The sequence below is a fragment of the Fonsecaea multimorphosa genome (genome assembly GCF_000836435.1).
Source record: "Fonsecaea multimorphosa CBS 102226 unplaced genomic scaffold supercont1.3, whole genome shotgun sequence".
Taxonomy (NCBI): Eukaryota; Fungi; Ascomycota; class Eurotiomycetes; order Chaetothyriales; family Herpotrichiellaceae; genus Fonsecaea; species Fonsecaea multimorphosa.
The window spans coordinates 402,355-422,326 of record NW_015971637.1 but is presented as its reverse complement, the minus strand read 5'-3'; the positions used below and the strand labels follow the sequence as shown (position 1 = coordinate 422,326).

Below are 19,972 nucleotides of genomic sequence, written 5' to 3'. Positions count from 1 at the left end.
TGTTGGACGGAGAACCGTCACCTGAGGAAACCCGTATCGTAGGGCGCTGGAAGTTGGGGTGGTTGTGTTTCGAATAGTGTCGCAAGCGGGCGCAGGTTGTGTAAGAGGAGAACAGCCCAGATCGAAATCAGCACCTGATATGCAACAGACGGATGAACTCTTGGTTCCCCGGGCCCGGAACAAGTGAAGGAGGGCAACGCAATCGACTCAACGTGACAGTTCTGTGGCCGAAGATGGCGATTTGGCAAAGCGTTGAAGCCGCGTGGGTAGTTTTGATAGAGAGGCTACACAGGTGGCTGAGGGTTGTCCGAGACCAAAGAGGTGTTAAATCGGGTGCGCCCTCAATCGAAAAAGCCTTCGTCTCCTCCAGTCAAGGCCATTAGGAAGCAGATCGGACAACAATGGAGCTGGGCAGAGAGGAGAACGGTAGCGGGCCGTCAATGCCTGCGATCCGGAGGGGCATGCAGCATACTGCGGTGGTGGGTACCCGAAAGGTTCTGTTTGAGGCGAAACTCGAGTGGAGATGAGGGAGTCTAGAGAAATGGCGGTGTCCCCGGGTCTGCCCAGGGCAAAGACGCATGTGAACAAGGGACATAGATGAGGCTTTTCGGCTTTTCTGTGCAAGGATGGTTGTATGTAGATGGGATCCGTAGGGCTCTAGGTCTATCACCAGAGACGAACGATTCGACGCCGGGATCACTGATCTGACGGTGAAGCTGCGCAGTTGCGCACCGAAACACTGCACCTCTACACCCCACACAAAACTAAAACAAACCTTCAGCAGAGTGACTAGTGACCACCACCAAATATCATATGCCACCATATATCATTATTGCATAGGTGCCAACCTTCGTATGCACTACTGCATCCCCTGGCCTTGCCGCCCGCCCATCTGCCCCCCCCTCTGGCCTCATTTGTCGGCTCACACGCCCTAACGAACCCATTGGGGAGCCCCTGGGACTTTCAGCGCCTTGCCTAGGTACAGCCTGTGGCCACCCTTCTTATGGTCTACAAGTACTGACGGCATGCCGTCGGTGGCACAAGACCATGCTCTGGCTTTGTCGATGCATGATTGCGTGAGTGCCGACTATGCCTGCTCCCTTTCATTTGTTGCTTCTGGTAGACGATTGACGCAGTCATATACGCTCCGACGCCGCCATGAACGCGACCGTCGATCCTTCGGCCGCTTCCTCGTTTTACCATTATTAGCCTGCAAATTAGCACATTACAAAGGTACTTGGTGCTGACAGGGCCATCACCATAGCCCCCGGATACCCTCATCGACGTCTTGGGAGGACTTCAACTCTGCAATGTACTTCCGCAAGCAGCTAATGTGAGGTGGAATGCTTGGGCGGTATATGAAGAAAGTCCCTACAACTTACCAAAAGGCCCTGCTAGTGTACTCAGCCCAATTGGATTGAAACTATCCTGACAGCCCATTTTTGCGAACCACTCACAACTGCATGGTGCCTGACATGGATCGTCTACCGGCGAAAAATGCCACACATAAGGGCACGGCCACAATCCTATGGTGAGAGCCAGTGGCAAGACTTGCCATCACAGCGGTGTCTGCCCAAGCCTCGTTGTCAATCTATCAGTGGCAGGCCTTTGTCCCATACATAACGCCACGGAGCTCATTCTTGTTGGGAAGAACGATTTGAACAGTGCTGCATGACTCAGCTTCTCCTTCACTCATACCGGTGATACCAGGTAGGTAGATAAGAGATGGAAGCGAGCGCCCAACAGTCACGCCAGATGTTTCGTTCCACCGAGCCAGACCGTTCTACACACCACTTTTGCTCTCGACTATTGCCTTGTTGTCAGGTTCCCCCAACCCAGTAACCGTCTACTGTGCAGATGCCCGTCTGGGTATGCAACTAATCTCATGACAGCATGCCGCAAGCGAACTTGGAACTTTTGTGTGACGCTTGTCACTTGCGGAAATGTGGTCGAAGGAAGACCGGTCAACGGCTGGTTCGTCACGCCTTACAAGCATAAATTGGGGGCGCAACCCGCAATCTTTTCCTCGTGCCCGCACGGCCCGGAGTTCGCCATCCTCATTCAGGCGTTCTCGCTTCACACTTGTTCCACGGCAGAACGTCTAGCTCCCTTGCCAATCAGGTCTTCCCTCATGTCAGGCTTGGACTCTACAACTTGAGGCCGGGGGCTGGTAATCTTCGAAGGGATGCTTCGTCTCAGCTTCGGTCTATAACGGATAAATTGCCAGCTCCAGCGGTCCGAATCGCCGAAATAATCACGCCAAGTCGATTTATCGAAAGCCACTTAGATTGTGAGGGGTTCGCGGGGTAAAATGGTGAACGAAATAGCTTCCATACAGCTACCCCGAGCACCCCCGAACCAATCTAGGACGACGATCCCGAGAGGTAGTTGGCTCTAACCGCGAGCAAAAGAGGTATCCAGTGCGGGAGCAAGCAAGATAATCTAATGAAAGCATCTGCTTATTGTTTACTGGTACTAGGTAAGGCGCATCTGCGATATCGGCAAGGTCACTAGTGACTGGTGCTTCCCATGAGTTTGCGGAGAGAAGGTCGAGTTGATCTGCTTGTGCTTAGAAATATATGACGACGATGTCGGCACTACCGTTTCTCCTCACCAAGTCCCAAATTACCACATAAGAGCCCAGGTAGTATGTGTTGAGGTCTAACTGCCTTGGATAGGTACCTAGGTAGTTGGAGATTACCGCTGAAGCATCAAGTCGTACGGAAACAGTCCGCGAGAAACTTCCCGTCTCCGTATCAGAGAAGGCTATATCGCAATTGTCACATTCACTATTGCCCCGAATCTAGCGCGAGTTCAACTTTCATACGAAGTTCCATGTCTCTGAGGTCTCGAGCTGCATTGACCACGATAACAACCACAGCGACAGCATCCACCCGTCTCGGCAGTCTCACTTCGCAACTATCCCTCCGCCAGAATCCCTCATTGCGCTCTAGTCTGTACCCCATCGCCACCCGTACCATGGCATCCCTCCCATCTACAATGAAGGCGGTCTCATTTTCGAAAACCGGCGGCCCCGATGTCCTGGAATATACCGAGTCCCAGCCTCTGCCCAAACTCGAGCAGGGGCAGATATTGGTCAAGAACAACTTTGCCGGCGTCAATTACATCGACACCTACTTCCGCAGTGGCCTGTACCCCGCATCCTATCCCCTGATCCCCGGTCAAGAAGCCGCTGGCACAGTCGCAAAGATTCAAGGAGATAATCCATTGGGATTTAAAGAAGGAGATCGTGTGGTTTGGATAAAGCAAGGAGGTTATGCCGAATACACGGCAGTGCCCGCGGATCGAGCAATCAAGATCCCAGAGGGTGTCTCGGATGAAGATGCGGTCGGGGGTTTCCTCATGGGCATGACTGCTCTCTCGCTCGTCAAGGAGGCATACCCAGTGAAGAAAGGCGAAACGATCCTGGTTCACGCCGCCGCAGGAGGCATGGGGCTACTCCTCTGCCAAATATTGCGTGACATGGGCTGTACCGTGATCGGCACCGCTGGCGGGCCTGAGAAGTGTGCTCTAGCCAAGGAGAACGGTGCGACGCATGTGATCGACTACAAGGCCACAAGCGGGCCGAGTTGGGTCGAACAGGTGTTGAAATTGACGAACGGCGAGGGTGTGGACTGCACGTTTGACGGAGTGGGCAAGGACACATACGAAGGCAGTATGGAAGTCGCAAAGAGAAAGAGTAAAGTCGTGTACTTTGGTAACGGTAAGCCTCACAATCCCCATCTTCTCATATATACCAAAGCTATCTATCCCCTGCTGGATGCTTCCACTTTATCTCCCACCAGGTCTCTCTAACTCTTTTGAGAAAATAATAGCATCTGGCGCCATTCCCCCCATCAACATCGCCCGCCTGACGGCCAAGAACCTCTCAATCATGCGCTCCACTCTAATGAACTACATCGTCACGCGCCAGGAACTCGAGTTCTACGCAGACGGCGTACTGGACCTGATCAAGGCAGGGAAACTTAAAATCAAAGTCCACAAGGTGTATCCGCTCAGCGAGGCAAAGCAGGCACACATAGACTTGGAGGGACGGAAGACAGTAGGGAAGTTATTGTTGAAGTGTTAAAAAAACAGTGAGGATTGGTGAGGGAGGGAGGACATGTCACAGGTCCGACATCTTCAACTATTGCCGACAGTAACGGGGAGTCAACAGAGGTCAGGAGATGGGAAAAGTAACCAACTCTCAAAAGCTTCAGGCGTGAATGAGGCTGTCCTCCCGAACATGTATCGGATCGTTCCTCGCTATGTCATAAAGACCCCTTGACAGATATTCTGCCACATTTGTTCTTCTTCTGTATCCTGAAAGTTTGTAGCTCATCCCAGCTCCTTCCTCGTATTAATTCCTGACCAGTGTCCAAGAGTTTCTTCCATAGCACAGCAAACCGTACCTAGGTATGGCACACAGTAAGGAGGGAACTCCCGTACCCAACGCCTTTCACCACGACATGCCAGCCCTCTCTGATGGGGGTTTCTGTGTGTCGTCAACAATAGCGGCTAACAATCTTGTGCTCAATCCCATAGTCGGTGGCCGGTTCCATTCGGTCAACTTTGCCTCACAGCTGTACATAGCTTCCCGTATGGTGGCCACATGCATATCGACACCTAACAAGACCACCTGCTATGGGGTCTTCGTCCGACTCTTTTGTTCCCCGCCTGTAGCTTCTTCAGGACGCGAGAAGTGCGCCGCGTTTTCCACCTGTATAAGGAGGGTCGAAACCGTACACTGGGCTTCCCATCTGCCAATAAATGGATTCGCTGGTCAGCATCGACGACCTCGCGATCGAAGGGAAAGAAGAAAACGAGAAGGGCAAAAGGGGTTGGAGAAGAAGAGAAATGACTCACGCGATACAGGACAAATATGACATCCCTCGTTGTCACGGTCTATGTTTCTCATGTTTGGATCAGTCCAATCAACTTCGAAAGACACACACAAACCCCCGAGAGACTCGGGGGGTAGCCACCTACACGTCTTCTTTGGCCGTGGACGCCCATGAGAAGCGGATCCTCGTGATTTGGATCACCAGAATTCCCGAGGACTATTGTGAGGTTTTTGATGACCTGCGTCACAAATAACGAAGTCAGCTCCCTAGGATTTGAATAGCCGATGAGAAGTCCGCATGAGAGAGGAGTCGACCGTTTTGGCTCGGAGAAGAAGAGGATGAGAGAGCAGCAGATAATGCAAGACTCTTGTGGTGAGGGTAGAAGAAGATCGAGTAACTCAGAACTCACTTCCCTCAAACGCCCCTCCAAAACGTTGCGAGTCGTATCATAGATGCCCCGCTGAATCCGGTAGACGCCTCCCCTCCGTGCAAGCCGTCTGCATCAATTTAGCATCGGTGATATGAGTGAGATCATGGGACGACTCCCATACCTGATGTCTCCCTTAGCTGTGGGTGAAGAAAGACCTAGTCAGCTAATCCAACCTGTTTCAACTCACATATCCAAGGCCCAGGATTGATGGCCAAACAAGTGAAGAACGTTTGGAAACTCACTGATGCAGTTTAAGTTATCTTTCAGCACCTTTCGATGGCGTCTTGGTACCGTCGGCCCATGTAGACCCTTACCCCTGAAGGCGAGCGGCGATGGTGACATGTTGAGAAACCAGGTAGAGTTTCCTGCAGTGAGATAGCACCGGTTGGAAACGCTGAAGTGGATGAGAGATGAGGGCGAAGAGAAACTGCAAGAGCGTTGCCGGCACTCGGTGCTTGAAAGAGACTGAGCGAACGAGGACGAGGACGAGGACGGTGGAATGAGTCGAAGAAACGGAAGTGAGAGATGTTGAAGACCAAGAGTCAAAGAATCGGAGTGAGTGGTGTTGAAGACCGGTTGTGAAAAGTGAAGTGAAACTGAAACCGGAGGAAAAGAAAGGTAGAGTGAAGCGAGAACCTGTCCAGTGAAGAAGAGTTTGAGAGTATCGAAGAATTACACATTAAACAGCTTGCTAAGACATATCATCGCCCATATTCAAACCATGATTTGCCTATTCAGCCCTCATCCAATTTCTATTCCAGTCATGCAATGTCATGAGTTCGAGAAACATGAGTGTGGTGTTTCAGTCTTTACGAGATAAATGTCGCCTCTGTCAAGACTTTGCCGGGCTCGGAGACCTCTGCCTCATCGCCAACCTTGACTTTCAGCTCGAGTTGGTCGTTTGATAGATACTGCTCAACATGTTAGAAAAATGCCTTGTGCAAGGAACTTCCAGCAAGGGCATGGGCGCTTCTTACTTGGAAGATGTGAGGCTTCAAGCCTGTCGCGTGACCAATGAAAGATTTGACGAAGCCGGGCAAATGTGCCAGAACATCTACCCGGTCTGACTTGGCCGGCAGTTCGCCCCTGACCTCACCATGAACAGGCTTGCCATCCTTTTGGCCATCCCACTTCCACAATATCGTCCTTGGTTCTGGCCAGTCGTGGGGTGTCTCCCGCATGGAAGTGAGATGTTCGGCGGTACATTCGCCGGCGCATATCAATTCGCCATCTTTGGCGATGCCACCAACGCCAACCGTGGTTTTCCCGTAAGAGGCAGGTGTGGTATATTCCATGAGGATGGCCGAATAGTCTTTGGTATGAACGTTGGCAAAATTCCACCTATTTGCCAGGTGGTGTGGCTTCATCCCCTGGAGAGCGTAGATATAAGTGCCTTTGCCCTCCAAGTTGTACGTCTTCGAGGGGGTCTGCATGGTGCCGGTCACTGTGCACCGCGGCCAGAAAGCGTGTCGCATTGAGCCCCACGGGTTTTTTTTATCGGTGCCAAAATAGGTTGTGCCATCTTTACCAATTTGGAATCCCGGCGCTGCTCTCTTAACCGTCAAGTTGACAATGCAATTGTCATTTCTGGCAGACTTGATTGTGTACGTGTCACCCGCCTCGTTCATTTCCAAAGCCACGTTGTCGGCGTAGAAGCTTGTCTTCGGCTCGTCGAAACCATAGTCCTTCAGCGGGTCTGAGCACCAGAGATGTTTTCCCGGGCCTTCGTAGTTGAAGATTTTGCTGTTGAGCTGTGCCGTGGTATGGAGTCCCCTGCCAATTGATGGTCAGCGCATATGAGCAACGGCGGACTCGCTTATCGTGCAATTCCTACCCGACATTGCTGTAAATGACTTGAGCAAGAGCGGTCGTCCCGTCGTCGGCGTAGAAATAAAACGTCTCGGTCTCGACATTTGTGTGCTCCATTGCCTTCCACCGCAAATCATCCTTGGACAGGATAGAGTAGGGCACTTCCTGCTTGGTCACCGGCTGGACTGCGGAAGGCCCATATTCGGGCTCCTCAGTGCCCACGACGTTGGCTAGTTGCTGCTTGAACCAATTCATCTTGTCTGTGGTGTTGCGACGCAGAGTCTGAAGGGGATAAAAAGGGAAACCACGAGGTGTTTATCAATTGCATCAGGCAAAATGTAAGCCTGTGGATGTACGGGAGTCGACTGATGCATCAGCCATCCAGGGGCACTCGACGTCACCATAGGCGAATGGGATGCCTGCAGTGCCTTGGGGAAATCGTTGTCGCACTTGAAGAGCCGCCCACCGACTAACAGAAATTTTGCGGCTAGGCCTCGCCTTTGGCCCTTTGCAGGCTGTAAAGCCACTATTATTAAAGCCCAGTGGCCGGCTGTTGCCATCTCGGCGGAAGCAGACGGGATGCCAGTCAGCAACCTGCGCTAGATCCTTCAAGGCTTAGTTGCCAGTAACTGCGCTCCTTGCAGCTGGCGCTACAGGGGTCGTGTTTGCTGCATTGAATTGAGCTTCAATATTTTCCAATATTCATCGCAATCTCAAGCTCCTTGTTAATCTATCCTTGATCTCTCCACTACGAGTCTAGTCACCTATTGCACCAGAATTGAAGAGCTGCTGTCGACGTCAACCGATCACTCTGCATTGAAAGCCCAATCCTTTCATCGAGTCTGCCAAAAACAACTCTATCATGGCGAAGAAGGCCCCTGCTCGGGATCAGATCGTCAAACTGATTGTTGGCGCTGGTCAAGCCAGTCCGAGTCCGCCAGTCGGTCCCGCCCTTGGTAGCAAAGGTGTTAAGAGCATGGACTTCTGCAAGGTATGAATATTCGCCAGGGCGGCAGAGAAGTGCGCTTGCTGATGTCGGAGAAGGAATTCAATGCCCGTACCGCACATATCACCACCGGTGTCCCAATTCCAGCGCGAGTGACAGTCCGGCCCGACCGCTCCTTCAGCTTCGACATCCGCACTCCCAACACCTCTTGGTTACTCCTCCAAGCAGCCGGAGTGAAAGAGGTCAAGGGCAAAATCAAGGGTGCTCAGCGACCGGGCCACGAAAGCGTCGGCACAGTTTCTCTCAAACACATATACGAGATTGCAAAAATCAAGCAGAGTGAGACACGGCTATCTGGACTGAGTCTCGAAGGTCTTTGCAAATGCGTCATGTGGCAATGCAAATCTATCGGCGTCAAAGTCGTGCCGTAATCCGAGCCGCCAGATCAGCTACAAGTGTGTCTGCTCAGATTGAGCCTCGGAGCAGCTCTGATTACAGTGCGCATTGCTCGACAGGCCGAGGGACGGAGCATTCAACCTAGCAATACATGCGCACCCCGTCGATACCTACGGTCGGCATGTGTCGGTATGTGTTGCATCCCGACAAACGAGCAGAGCAGTCTGTGAACAGACAAGGATTTGGAAAGCTACAACCTCACCTTGTATGACCCAGTCTCAAACTCTGGGCATAGCTCCTGCAAACTGGTGGATAAAGTCCCATCGGAACCAAGACCAGTGATCGACGTCTGCGCAGTCCCTCTACTGGGTCACCACAGAGCGCCCTTAGCCGCAACGTGTTCAAGGACAACGGGTCATGGGAGCAAACAACATGTCGAGCAGGGGGATGATCATAGTCCACGATGCCCCGAGACCCGGGGAGCTGCCTCATGGTGAGCCGAGAGAAAGCCGAGAAGGAATGTGCAGACTCCGAAAAGGGATATTGGTTGACTACCCCGACTGCCCTTCGACAATCTTGCATAGGGACAACATCAGACAACCACGCGACCCCACGGGGACGGCGCTATGTTCAGCATGAAGAAGCCCCTGGGAGGGCCAGCTTGTCGCATGGATTCCGGTGGATTAGGATGACCACAATATGTGAGAATTAGGCCCAATGGCACATGTAATGCAAAACAGTCACGGTATACGCATCCTTCAATCAAAAGGACCCTCCGTCTGGCGACGATGACTCGTCACTCGGGAGCTTCCCAAAAGAGTACGAGAATAAAGATGACGTCTTGCCTGAAAGAACCTTTTGCCTCGCGTTCAGGCAGACGCCGACACCTCGTCAGTTGCGGCCGGGTAACGAGTGGGTGTATAATATGCACATTGTCATCATATTGTGTCCGGCTGGACCGGAAGGAAATCCTAGGATGGACGAGAAGCTGCAGGCAAAAACCGAGCGAATATCTCAAGTCATAGTCGCAATGGAAAAAGCAGCTTGCGAGGAGTGCAGGTGTTTGTCACAAACCCTAACCTGATCGGCTCGTTCTGCGCTCCGCTCAATGGCCCGTGGAGCGCGAGCAACGCCTTGCCCCCAGTAGTAATAGTTGAAAGCGGCGGTGGTACTACGCCATCTACCTAGATGGTTCCCGTGAGCCGGGCTCATGAGCTTGATCTTGTCAGCCCATAATTACCTAGGTATGACATTTGTCCCATAGTCAGAACGGAAAAAGGGTCCTTCTAATCGCCCATGGCTATGGCACCGAGGAGAGTTCTGGGACCGCAGCCGGTAGAATACCTCCCGCTGGAAGAGGGAATGATACGCTGAGATGGGCGTGTAGCGGGGCAATTCTTGAACATCCCACCTTTTTCGTCTCGCTCGCTAGGTTCCTGTTGGTGGTGACTGTGGAGGTTGCTTCGCCTGCACTGAGTCGCTGAAATTTCTCCCGCTTGCCCTGCCGCATTTCTCGAAAGCCCGTGTTGGGTTATTAAGTGAGCATGCAGCTGTTATTACTGTACCTGACATCCCTGGGACACCGCTTTCATATGCCTGAGAACCAGAGCTTCTGCCTTCCTTCAGCTGTCTCACTTCCTACCTTCTCATCTGTCCAACTGTCGCTCCACCAGATCCGCTTCTTCTCGGTCTTTCCGATTGCGTTTAATAGATCGGAAGAAGGAGATTAAAATCTCGCATTCGACGTAACTGCATAGCATGTGAGTTCAGTCTCCCTTATTGACCCGGCCAATGCCTTTGCACTACCCGTATTAGCTCATCTGTCCCTCCGACGAACCACCCCAACGCGCTCTCCTCTGATAGTAATCTCTGTTCTAACATGAATTCGACTCAGATCCTTCATTTCTAGCCATATCTCACGTTTTCGCTGTTCTCGGGAAAGTTGGACGCAAACCACCACTCGTTAATGTAGCCGCTCACTTTCGCTTCCGATCTCTACCGCAGTCATCACTCTTCCAGCCCACGATCTTCCGATAACATGACTTCCAGACTATCCGCAATGTTTCTCCCCGGCGACGACTCCAAGACCGACTCAGGTACGAGAGAGTTGTTGAAGGTGCAGAATCATGGTGCAATTGGCTGACTCGCCGACCCTAGATGCCAAAGCGGGACAAGAACAGCAACAATCCACCGAGACAAAGGACAAACCAGAGTCAACGCAAGGTGCTGTGCGATTTGCTTCGGAAAATGAAGAAATAGATCCTTTGGACGAGTCGAGGCGTCTTTCCCAAGCTGGTGGAGTGAAGAATGAGGAACTCAGCCCCGAGGCACATGAACAGATCAGGAATTTGGCCATGTCTCTACAAAAGTCACGGTTGCAGGAAAACCGCATGGCAAATTTTGCCTACGAAACGGTGTCTATGCCTCCCTCACGGGTATGCGGAACATTCCATCTTACTGTATCAAGCTGACAAAAGGCTTTCAGGTCCCTTCAAGAGACAGTGAGACGCCCGGTACTCCTCGTGGCTCGATAAGACAAGGCCACGGCTCCATGTCCTCTGCCTTTCAATCTCCTCCCTTGACACCGCATGGCTCAAAAGACGGGAAGCAAGACTCGGTTGCTGCAGGACGTGGCCAGCAAGGCCAGCACGCGATAACTCCGCAAACATCTCCACCTCCAGACTCACAGGGCAAGGGACTATCTCAGTCCATATCGCCTTCTCATCCTGTCTCTCCCCCTCAGTCCTCCGAACAAGCCCCGGGGAAGCCGGAACAAGCGCATGAGAGGCGTATTGCCAAATTTGAGATTGGTCCCTCTGAATCTGCCAGCCCAGTGGACCAGAGTCCCGTTGGAACACCCAAGCTTCGACCTTCCTCCCCACAGCCAGCTACTCAACAAAAGCCGCCTGAGCCGCGACATTTCGGAAGCATTGGAAGAGGCTCCCTGGCCCCGGCTATTGCGGCGGCAGCAGAGCGGATACCACGACAATCAAGTTCTACCGATCTTTCTGAGAAGCGTGGGTCAATATTTGGATCAAACAAGAAAGATCCGTATTCCCACGTCACTGGTGACAGTGGCAGCGACAAGAGTGGCTTAGACGGGAGGAAACATGGGTCCATGTCTGAACTAAAGCGATTCTTCAGGCTTGGTCACGGCCATAAGAAGCACAGCAACCAATCAGACTCACTGGCATCGACTGTACCAGCCTCGCGTAAGTCCAGCCAAAGGTCGGGAACCAGGACGCCTCCCCACCAAGCTCCACCGTCCAATGTACCATTTATGGACGACCACAGCCTTGAAGCAAAGTATGGGAAATTCGGCAAGGTTCTCGGCTCTGGCGCGGGCGGCTCTGTGAGGTTACTCAAGCGAAGCAGCGATGGAGTCACCTTTGCCGTCAAACAATTCCGAGAGAAGCATTCCTGGGAAAGCGAGAAAGACTACTCCAAGAAAGTCACAGCAGAATTCTGTATCGGCTCAACACTGCATCACGGCAACATTATCGAAACTATGGACATCATCCAGGAAAATCATCGGTGGTACGAGGTGATGGAGTACGCCCCCTACGATTTATTTGCCATTGTGATGACGGGCAAGATGAGCAGAGAGGAAATTGCATGTTCTTTCCTCCAGATTGTCAATGGTGTGAGCTATCTGCACAGCATGGGGCTCGCACATCGCGATCTCAAGCTGGATAATGTGGTGGTAAGCGAGCACGGCATAATGAAGCTGATCGACTTTGGGAGTGCTACAGTGTTCAGGTATCCTTTTGAGAACGAAATTGTGCTGGCTTCAGGTTCGTAAATGCTCCCTGGCATGGAAACCTATGCTGACATGACGTTGCAGGAATTGTTGGATCAGATCCTTATCTCGCCCCGGAGGTGTACGAGGAAAGGAAGTACGACCCAACAGCCACGGATATCTGGTCTTTGGCAATCATCTTCTGCTGCATGTCTCTTCGCCGCTTCCCGTGGAAACAGCCACGACTTGTTGACAACTCGTACAAACTATTCGCTTCTCCGCCTACACCGGGAACGCCTGTCCCAGATTCACACCCCCGCAAATCTTCGCATCTAAGTCCAAGCGAAGACAACGCTTCGCGACAAAATGCCGATGCCAACGGCAGTGCTAATGCTTCGTCGCATCATCATCATCACCACTCGGAAAGCGTGGATGAAGCGCGGCCTTCGACATCCGGTGGGGACAAGCAAGAAGTGATCAAAGGCCCATGGCGACTCCTTCGCATTCTTCCGCGGGAAAGCCGTCACATCATTGGCCGCATGCTCAAAATTGATCCAGCCGAACGAGCGACGATGGAAGAAGTGCTTGAGGACGACTGGGTATTGAGCGCAAGGGTCTGTTATCAAGAAGAGAATGGAACTGTTCATCATGCAGAAGGCCACACCCACGTTTTGGAAGCCGGATCCGGTGGACCTCCGCCAGCCAAGTAGCGCATAAGGCTGGGGCTCGCATGACCACGTTGAGTCCTGGAGACCTATGATGGAACGGCTATGTTCATGTCGCACGGCAACACTAATGGGATCGCATTGTGTAGAATCTGGAAGATTGAAATACAACTGGAGCATGATGGGTGACGGGTTGATTCGTCTTTTGGCCGAGGGCTCTGGTTGGATTGCGTGTTGGAGAAAACCCGAGTGTTGAAAATGTCGTCTACGAGGGGCCTTGATATTATTTGTAGATACCAGTTTATCATGTCAACCACAGATCAGACCTTTCGAGGTATGTTTTTGAAGCTGCAAGCTCAACAGGCAGAACCATGGTGCCATGCAAAAGACCACTTCTCCCCTCGAACTGTGAGTTTGTTTCGGGTTAATGTGACCCGGCGAGCCGCTATCTTGGAGACGGTGACGGTGGCTTGTCACGCTTGTCCCGCCCCCAGCTTCTGGAAAGGGCAGGGGCAGGGGCACTCGTCTGCCACTGCCAGTGACTGCCACTCGTAAGAACTAGCTCCTGGGTGGCTCCTGACTGGCGTACCATTCACCATCCACTGCGCCCGCACTTCACAACGGGCGCAGGCTAAATACTACCACTACTACCTGATCTGCCGATGCAGCTCTTCCGTGCTTCTGCAACCTCTGCAAAGGACATTGGAGGCAAAGTCGTGTTGACGGTAGTGTTCTTTTGACTGGATTCCGCGGAAATGGCCGGTTGAGGGAGACCGATTGTGTTTGTCGCAAAGGTTAGAGAATCGTGAGGGCTTCACAAATCACCCGCATATGGCCAAGAAGAAGCGCCAGAGGATCAGCTATGGTTTGTCATCTTTGCCTCACACACAGAGTGCGTGTGACTGACAAGTGAGCAGTACTGCCTCTGGCAAGTACGCCAGGAGGCCATAGACTTGGGGTGAACGGGCTAGCATTTGACGAGGATCGCTCCATACTGTGCGCAACCGCCCCCTTGATATCGATTGCAGCGAACGAATACTGAGCAATGGTATAGATACACTGGCGGCCGCGATGGCGTGATATGCGCGTGGGATCTGGACTTGGAGGCGCAAAGATTGAATCAACGAGAGGCAGACGCAGCAAAGGACAAAAAGAGCACTGTATCGTTCCGCAAGCAGGTGCAGGCGCACACTCACTGGGTCAACGATATTGTCCTGGTCAAAAATAACCTTGGGTTAGTCTCTGCCTCGTCCGATGTCACTGTCAAGCTGTGGAGGCCTCACGCACACGAATCGTCCCAAGCGTACACCATCGGTTCTCACAGCGACTATATTAAATGCCTTGCAACGCCGGACCGGACAGCCAATTGGGTAGCCTCTGGGGGCTTGGACCACAAGATCTGTCTTTGGGATCTAAACGGAGGTGGCAAGAACCTTGAAATCAATGTGGGAGCGGCACAGGATGTGGTCAAGGGATCTGTGTACTGCTTGCGTGCGCGGGGATCCTTACTCGCTAGCGGAGGACCTGAAAGCGTCGTTAGATTATGGGACACCAAGTCTGGCAAAGGCATAACAAAGCTTGTTGGACATACGGACAATGTCAGGGACATCTTGATCAGTGACGATGGCGATACACTGCTCACTGCCTCGTCCGACCAGACGATCAAGGTCTGGTCTATTGCCGCAGGTCGATGCGTTCATACCTTGACCATGCACAACGACAGCGTCTGGTGTATGTACTCGGACGACCCCAATCTGGCTGTCTTCTACTCTGGGGATAAATCAGGTCTGGTGGCCAAGACTGATACCCGACGGGCAATGGAGATTGATGATGGGGTATCCGTCGCCGTCTGTCAAGAACACGATGGTATTGCTCGGGTACTCCCTGTTGGCGACTCTGTCTGGACAGCAACTTCAAGCTCAAGCGTCAATCGCTGGCTCGACGTCGATACCGAGCTTGAGGTTGAAACACCTCCGGCGTCTCCACGTGAAGAAAGGGCCGCCAGCCCAGAAGCCAGAAGTCATTTGAGCCCCGAGCCCCTAGCGTCTTCGTCGCCTCCGACAACGAACGGCACCACGAACGGTGAAGTCGAGCACAAAAAGAAAATCCCTCACAATGCAATCCTTCGCGTCTCAAACACAGCCCTTCATCCTGGCAGGAAGCATCTCGGCACACATACCAACGTATCGACCACAAATTTGAGGAAGGCTTCGGAGGCCATGATCGCAGATGACCTGAGTCTGGTTGTCCCTATTAGGGGCCAACCCGCTGAAACCATTGAAGGACAAAATGGGCTCATCAAACACGTCATGCTGAACGATAGGAAAAGAATACTCACCTTGGATACTGCCGGCGAGGTAGTCCTGTGGGACCTTCTCAAGGCAAGGCGTACTCTCCTGACGGCGGTATCCGCACACTGACCTTGAAACAGTGCATTCCCATCAAGTCCTTCGGCCGCCGCCATCTTGACGAAGTCGTGCCAGAGGTCAATACAACTGAGAGCGTTGCTAACTGGTGTGGCGTGGACACGAAGACTGGAAAGATCACAGTCATGCTCGAGGAGAATTACTGCTTTGATGCTGAAGTTTATGCAGACGAGCTAGACTTGCCCAGCGATCTTACCTTTCGTGAGGATCAGAGAAGTAAGTCGATCCCAAATCGAGAACGCTATGGAAGGGGGCTGACAACCAACGAACAGTCAATCTCGGCAAATGGGTGCTACGCAACTTGTTTTCGAAGCTAGTTGACGAAGAAATTGCTCGGGATGAAGCCTATAGAAGTACACTCCAGAATTCCGTCAGTGCTCCTACTCCAAGTGGCATTGTTCGACCTGGAGCGCCAACCAGCATCAAATTGCCGGAATCTGTTGGCACGACACCCATGGTATCACCGGGGACAGTTGTGACGCCTCGCGCCTCGAACGGCTTCTCTATGGTTCCTGCCACTCCGGGATTCGTGATTGGCGCTGCTACTCCCGGCTTCGCGCCACTGACCGCTACACTTCCTCCCACCGCAGAAGAAGAGCCAGCACAGACTCCCAATGGAGCGCCTCCACGGTCACCGCGAGCGCAGACTCCCCGAGTGGGAACCCCTCGAGCGCAAACACCTCATGTGCAACCAACACCGTCAGCGACGGAATCCCAGAGTGTCGACTATTTCTCTTCAACCAACACTACGGCCAACAATCAGTCTGAGGCATCTTCGGAAAGCGATAAAGTCCCCAAAACACCTGGAGGTGGCCCGGCATCGACGGAAACCAACGCTCAGGGTATGACACCAACGTCACCAACCGAGGAGAGGAAAAAGGGCCTGTTTGGCAAGAAGTTCGGCATGGGGATGTCCTTCCCGAAGAAGATGGCGAGCCGTGCGTCTGCAGAAGTGAAAGCGCCAGTTGTATCAACAGAAGAGAGATCTTCTGACACGGCGTCAGTCCGGTCTTCGGAGAAAGACGTCGAGAAGGTCAACATCGAAGATAATTTCTTCGGTGTCGTTCAGAAGATCCGGCTAGAGTATGATGAACATCTCGAGACCAAACCAGAACAGCCCCTACCGCAAGGGATAACTCCCTCCCTACCGGCGGAGACGCCTGTGCTACATCCACCACCGCACACCACTATCATTATCCAGGAAGATAACCCGGAAAGTGGTGGATTGGCAGATCAATATAGGGGTGAGATCAGTGAGTTGGGAAATCCTGCGGAGGTGGACGCCCTTGAGAAGATTGCCCCGATGTGGTTGGGTGACTTGTTACTGAAGGTGAGTTTGGATCGTAATATTGTTTCTATCCCTCCTCTATCCTTGCGTTTTCTTGTGTCATTTCGGCAAAGATGGAGCCGTTGACTCTGTGTTACGTTCAGAATCAAATCCCATACAAAGACACCGTCAAGGTGTCCTTCGTCTTGCACCCCTATGAGAATTTGCTCCCGCCAATCGCTTCACCTGACGGCAATTCTCGGCTCAACGCGAACCGCATGCTCCGCGCAAAGAAAATCATGGCGTACATCGCTGAGAGGATTGAGGCTCCTGCAGCTCAACAACATGCTCAATCCTCCGAGACCACGGAAGGTGGATTGCAATCCAATGATGAAACGCAGCAGCAGCAGCAGCCAGACATTACCGCCCCTGCTGTTGAAGCAGAAGCAGGACCAGAAGAGAACCCGGAGGAGTCTCAGCTCAAGCCAGAGGAGTATTTGGAGCTCTATTGCCAGAACCAACTGGTCCATCCCAACACGACGCTGGCCACGCTGCGCGTGCACGTGTGGCGAACAGGTGGCGATGTGGTGTTATATTATAAATCCAATGGCAGGAAGAAGTTGATCTTACCACATCCCTCGCAGGTGCCTACGAATGTGGAGAGTGAGGAGACGACGGGTGTAGTGAGATAGGCAGAGCAAAGGGAATGCAACGAGGGAGACAGGCATAGAATTGGCGAGCATTGCAAGTGCAGCCATCCCAAGCAAGTGGTCAAGCTGAGTGGACTGGGAGGAAGAAGCACCTAAGGCATAGGAGTGACTACAACAAGGCTGAAGGGTAAGGGCTCCCCTGATTGTTAGGTCTCGACTCACGAGAGACCATTTGAATAATTAAGAATGGGTTCATTGCAAGTGCAAGAGCCGGTCAACACTTGCTCTGGGAGAAAGAAAGGAGAACAGGAATAAAAAACTCAAAAGGACAAGCTGCAGAATATACATGAGCTGAATTTATAGAATGCTTTTGCTTTTTCTATTTTCTGAGCGCCAAAGCCCGTCCGGAGCTTGTAGACATAGGGTCAATGCAGATCTATGCTTCTTCGGCCCCGAGGAGATTCCAGACATATTGGTACGTTCCGAGAAATATCGCACCCCCGGTACTGATCCAACCAACGCGGGGCACGAAGCCACGAAACAGGCCTGGGGGGCCTTCGTCCCGCCAGATCTGCTGCAGGACTTTGACGGGGCCGGCTCGAGTTGAGGAAGTGCCACCGCCTGCCTCCTTGCGAGCGAGCATGATCCTTGTCTTGAGCACGTCCAAGGGGGTTGTGAATCCTGCGGCAATACCCCCCGCGACACTGCCAAAGATTGCGCTCTCGGAAGCGGTGACCAGTCCCTCAGGGCGACCGGCCATTCTGTGCTGTCGCTCCGAGTAGGACGTCTTGAAGTATTCCCACAGGCTGAACTGGGTGATGGTGAAAGGGATCTCGCGCATGATGGTCACGCCGCCTCCTCTGTACAGCTCCCGGATCATGGTGGTGTAGCCGTCGGTTTTTCTGAGCGAGAGTATGTCCTGTAGTGCGAGGAGCGTCGAGCCGCCGAACAACCCCGCCTGAGCGCGCTGCTTGACCACCTCGGTCGGCACGCGGATCGCGCAGGCCGCGATCTCCCCCAGTGACGAGGCTAGCATGTGCGCGTAGGCCTGGTGCGCGGGAGACTGTCGGGTTGGATCAATCAGTGATCTTTTGACGCCGTCGTAGACGACGAAGAAGGATGCCGCGGATGGCATGGAGCCCAGCAACGCCGAGGGGAGTCCCGCGTACATGCTCCGCAACGTCCCCTGGATGGTATGCCGCGGGAGGATGGATGATGCATCATATTTGGCACTTGTCAGGTTGGACTGCAGTCGTGTCTTGATCGTGTCGAGCGGGTAGAGGGAGAAGTCGACCGTGAGGCCGGCGAAGGCGCCTGCCTGTATTCGTCAGAAAATAATCATCATGGCCTCCGGTCTCGAGGGACGGTGGGGGACGGAGGGAGGGAGGGATTTACGATGAGGGACCGAGTCCAGAGTGAAGTGTGCGAGTTCGCGAGGAGTTCTCCCCCGCGTTGGGGAGCTTCTTGCAGGGTTGTCACATCATCCTGCTTCTGCTCGATCATCCCTGAACGTGCCGGTGCCTGGGAGAGGCAGAGGCCGACCGCTTCAGGTTGTGGGAGCAGGCAGTGAGGTGCAGGTCGGCGGACCTGTGTAGAAGCATCAGCACCTCAGTAGTAGGAGAGACGAATTTGAGGTATTGAGTTGGAGATAATTTTCAAATGACGGCAATGTGCCTGTCAGTGTCGGAATGGGGAAACATGTCTTGCTCCCGTGGGATGCAAGCTACTACCGGATTATGGCTTGCTCTACTTACTTATATAGTTCATGCTTGTTCGACATTACTAGTATATACGGGTTCCTTCTCGTTTCAGACTACATGGCAAGCTCAGGCGCGTTCTATCCCGGCCCGAAGTGGAATATTCCGGCTTCACCAGCCGAGTAGGACGTTCAGCAATTGCTAATCTTCCACAGCTCGAGTCACATCACCCGTGTGGTGTCTGATCATAAACCCGCCGTCTCCCTTCCTCAGCAGAGTCTTGATCCAATCAACGCCAAAGTCCCACCAACCATGCCGGTCTGGCTTTGCCAACTCGATAGATCCCGGATCGAGGCTACCCACGGCGACATCGACAAATGCCTGCGGAGTATCCAGGTATTTGTGGCTCAGGTATGTGAGGTTGGTACCGCAGCGTGAACAGAAAACCCTCGTTGCCCGATCAGTGCAGCAGAAGCGCGATACGTAGGTCGAGGTCGAGGTCGAGGACGACTTCTCTTCATTCTCTTTGGCCGGTCCCACAGCTTCGCGGGTAGATAAATGAAGAGTTTGCCCGACGTCCCCCGCAGCTTCATCTTTCGGTTGCAGGTCCCATTCCACCCAGTTGATGGGCACTATGAGCCAGCATTGAACCAAACAGCCAGCCTGGCGGCGGCAGTTGCCGCAGTGGTCGATGTCAACCAGGGGCAGTTTTGTCTGGACTTTTTCGGTCGAAGAGATGGGAGTGTCCAGGGCGCCAGGAACGGGAGGGCGCTTGTCCCAGGCTGGGACTTTGACGGTGTAGCGGATGGCTTTGCAATAGCAGCCGCCCGTGAGGTTAATGGCGTCTTTGGGAAGATACGACATCTTGTAAGTCGTGATGGAATGTCAGATGGAGCAGCTTCTCCAATTGATTACTTGCTGCCTGACTGTGAATTGTAAGGTGCGCCGTGAATGTCCAGGTCAGCGCTTGACAGAGGGGGTATCGACTTGCCTTTTAAACCATCTGAACACGTGGTCGAAATAGTCCAACCTGCTCGCTGTTAGGAGGGCACGGAAAATCCGTGTCCCCTTCAATGGACGATAGAATGAGGCCAGCGTGGATT

General features: G+C 52.9%; 7 protein-coding genes across 7 annotated transcripts; 4 read left to right on the top strand and 3 right to left on the bottom strand.

The window, feature by feature from the left end:
* Positions 1–2,835: 2,835 nt before the first annotated feature.
* Z520_01935 (uncharacterized protein) lies at positions 2,836–4,090 on the top strand (the record flags this gene model as incomplete). The annotated part of the gene is made up of 2 exons (XM_016772449.1): positions 2,836–3,724; positions 3,837–4,090. The coding sequence occupies 2 exons, from the start codon at positions 2,836–2,838 to the stop codon at positions 4,088–4,090; spliced, it is 1,143 nt and encodes a 380-aa protein (XP_016635919.1).
* A 1,993-nt stretch (positions 4,091–6,083) lies between these two features.
* Positions 6,084–7,338, bottom strand: Z520_01934 (uncharacterized protein; the record flags this gene model as incomplete). The annotated part of the gene is made up of 3 exons (XM_016772448.1): positions 6,084–6,185; positions 6,252–7,047; positions 7,109–7,338. The coding sequence occupies 3 exons, from the start codon at positions 7,336–7,338 to the stop codon at positions 6,084–6,086; spliced, it is 1,128 nt and encodes a 375-aa protein (XP_016635918.1).
* Positions 7,339–7,945: 607 nt separating this feature from the next.
* On the top strand, positions 7,946–8,460 carry Z520_01933 (uncharacterized protein; the record flags this gene model as incomplete). The annotated part of the gene is made up of 2 exons (XM_016772447.1): positions 7,946–8,074; positions 8,128–8,460. The coding sequence occupies 2 exons, from the start codon at positions 7,946–7,948 to the stop codon at positions 8,458–8,460; spliced, it is 462 nt and encodes a 153-aa protein (XP_016635917.1).
* A 2,024-nt stretch (positions 8,461–10,484) lies between these two features.
* On the top strand, positions 10,485–12,874 carry Z520_01932 (uncharacterized protein; the record flags this gene model as incomplete). The annotated part of the gene is made up of 4 exons (XM_016772446.1): positions 10,485–10,521; positions 10,583–10,860; positions 10,911–12,219; positions 12,270–12,874. The coding sequence occupies 4 exons, from the start codon at positions 10,485–10,487 to the stop codon at positions 12,872–12,874; spliced, it is 2,229 nt and encodes a 742-aa protein (XP_016635916.1).
* Positions 12,875–13,660: 786 nt separating this feature from the next.
* Z520_01931 (uncharacterized protein) lies at positions 13,661–17,214 on the top strand (the record flags this gene model as incomplete). Its single annotated transcript, XM_016772445.1, has 6 exons — positions 13,661–13,694; positions 13,747–13,825; positions 13,884–15,234; positions 15,261–15,471; positions 15,528–16,585; positions 16,687–17,214. 6 exons carry the CDS (start codon positions 13,661–13,663, stop codon positions 17,212–17,214), a joined length of 3,261 nt encoding a protein of 1,086 aa, XP_016635915.1.
* A 394-nt stretch (positions 17,215–17,608) lies between these two features.
* Positions 17,609–18,675, bottom strand: Z520_01930 (uncharacterized protein; the record flags this gene model as incomplete). Its single annotated transcript, XM_016772444.1, has 2 exons — positions 17,609–18,490; positions 18,568–18,675. 2 exons carry the CDS (start codon positions 18,673–18,675, stop codon positions 17,609–17,611), a joined length of 990 nt encoding a protein of 329 aa, XP_016635914.1.
* A 395-nt stretch (positions 18,676–19,070) lies between these two features.
* Positions 19,071–19,733, bottom strand: Z520_01929 (uncharacterized protein; the record flags this gene model as incomplete). Its single annotated transcript, XM_016772443.1, has 1 exon — positions 19,071–19,733. The coding sequence occupies one exon, from the start codon at positions 19,731–19,733 to the stop codon at positions 19,071–19,073; it is 663 nt and encodes a 220-aa protein (XP_016635913.1).
* Between the last annotated feature and the right edge of the window lie 239 nt (positions 19,734–19,972).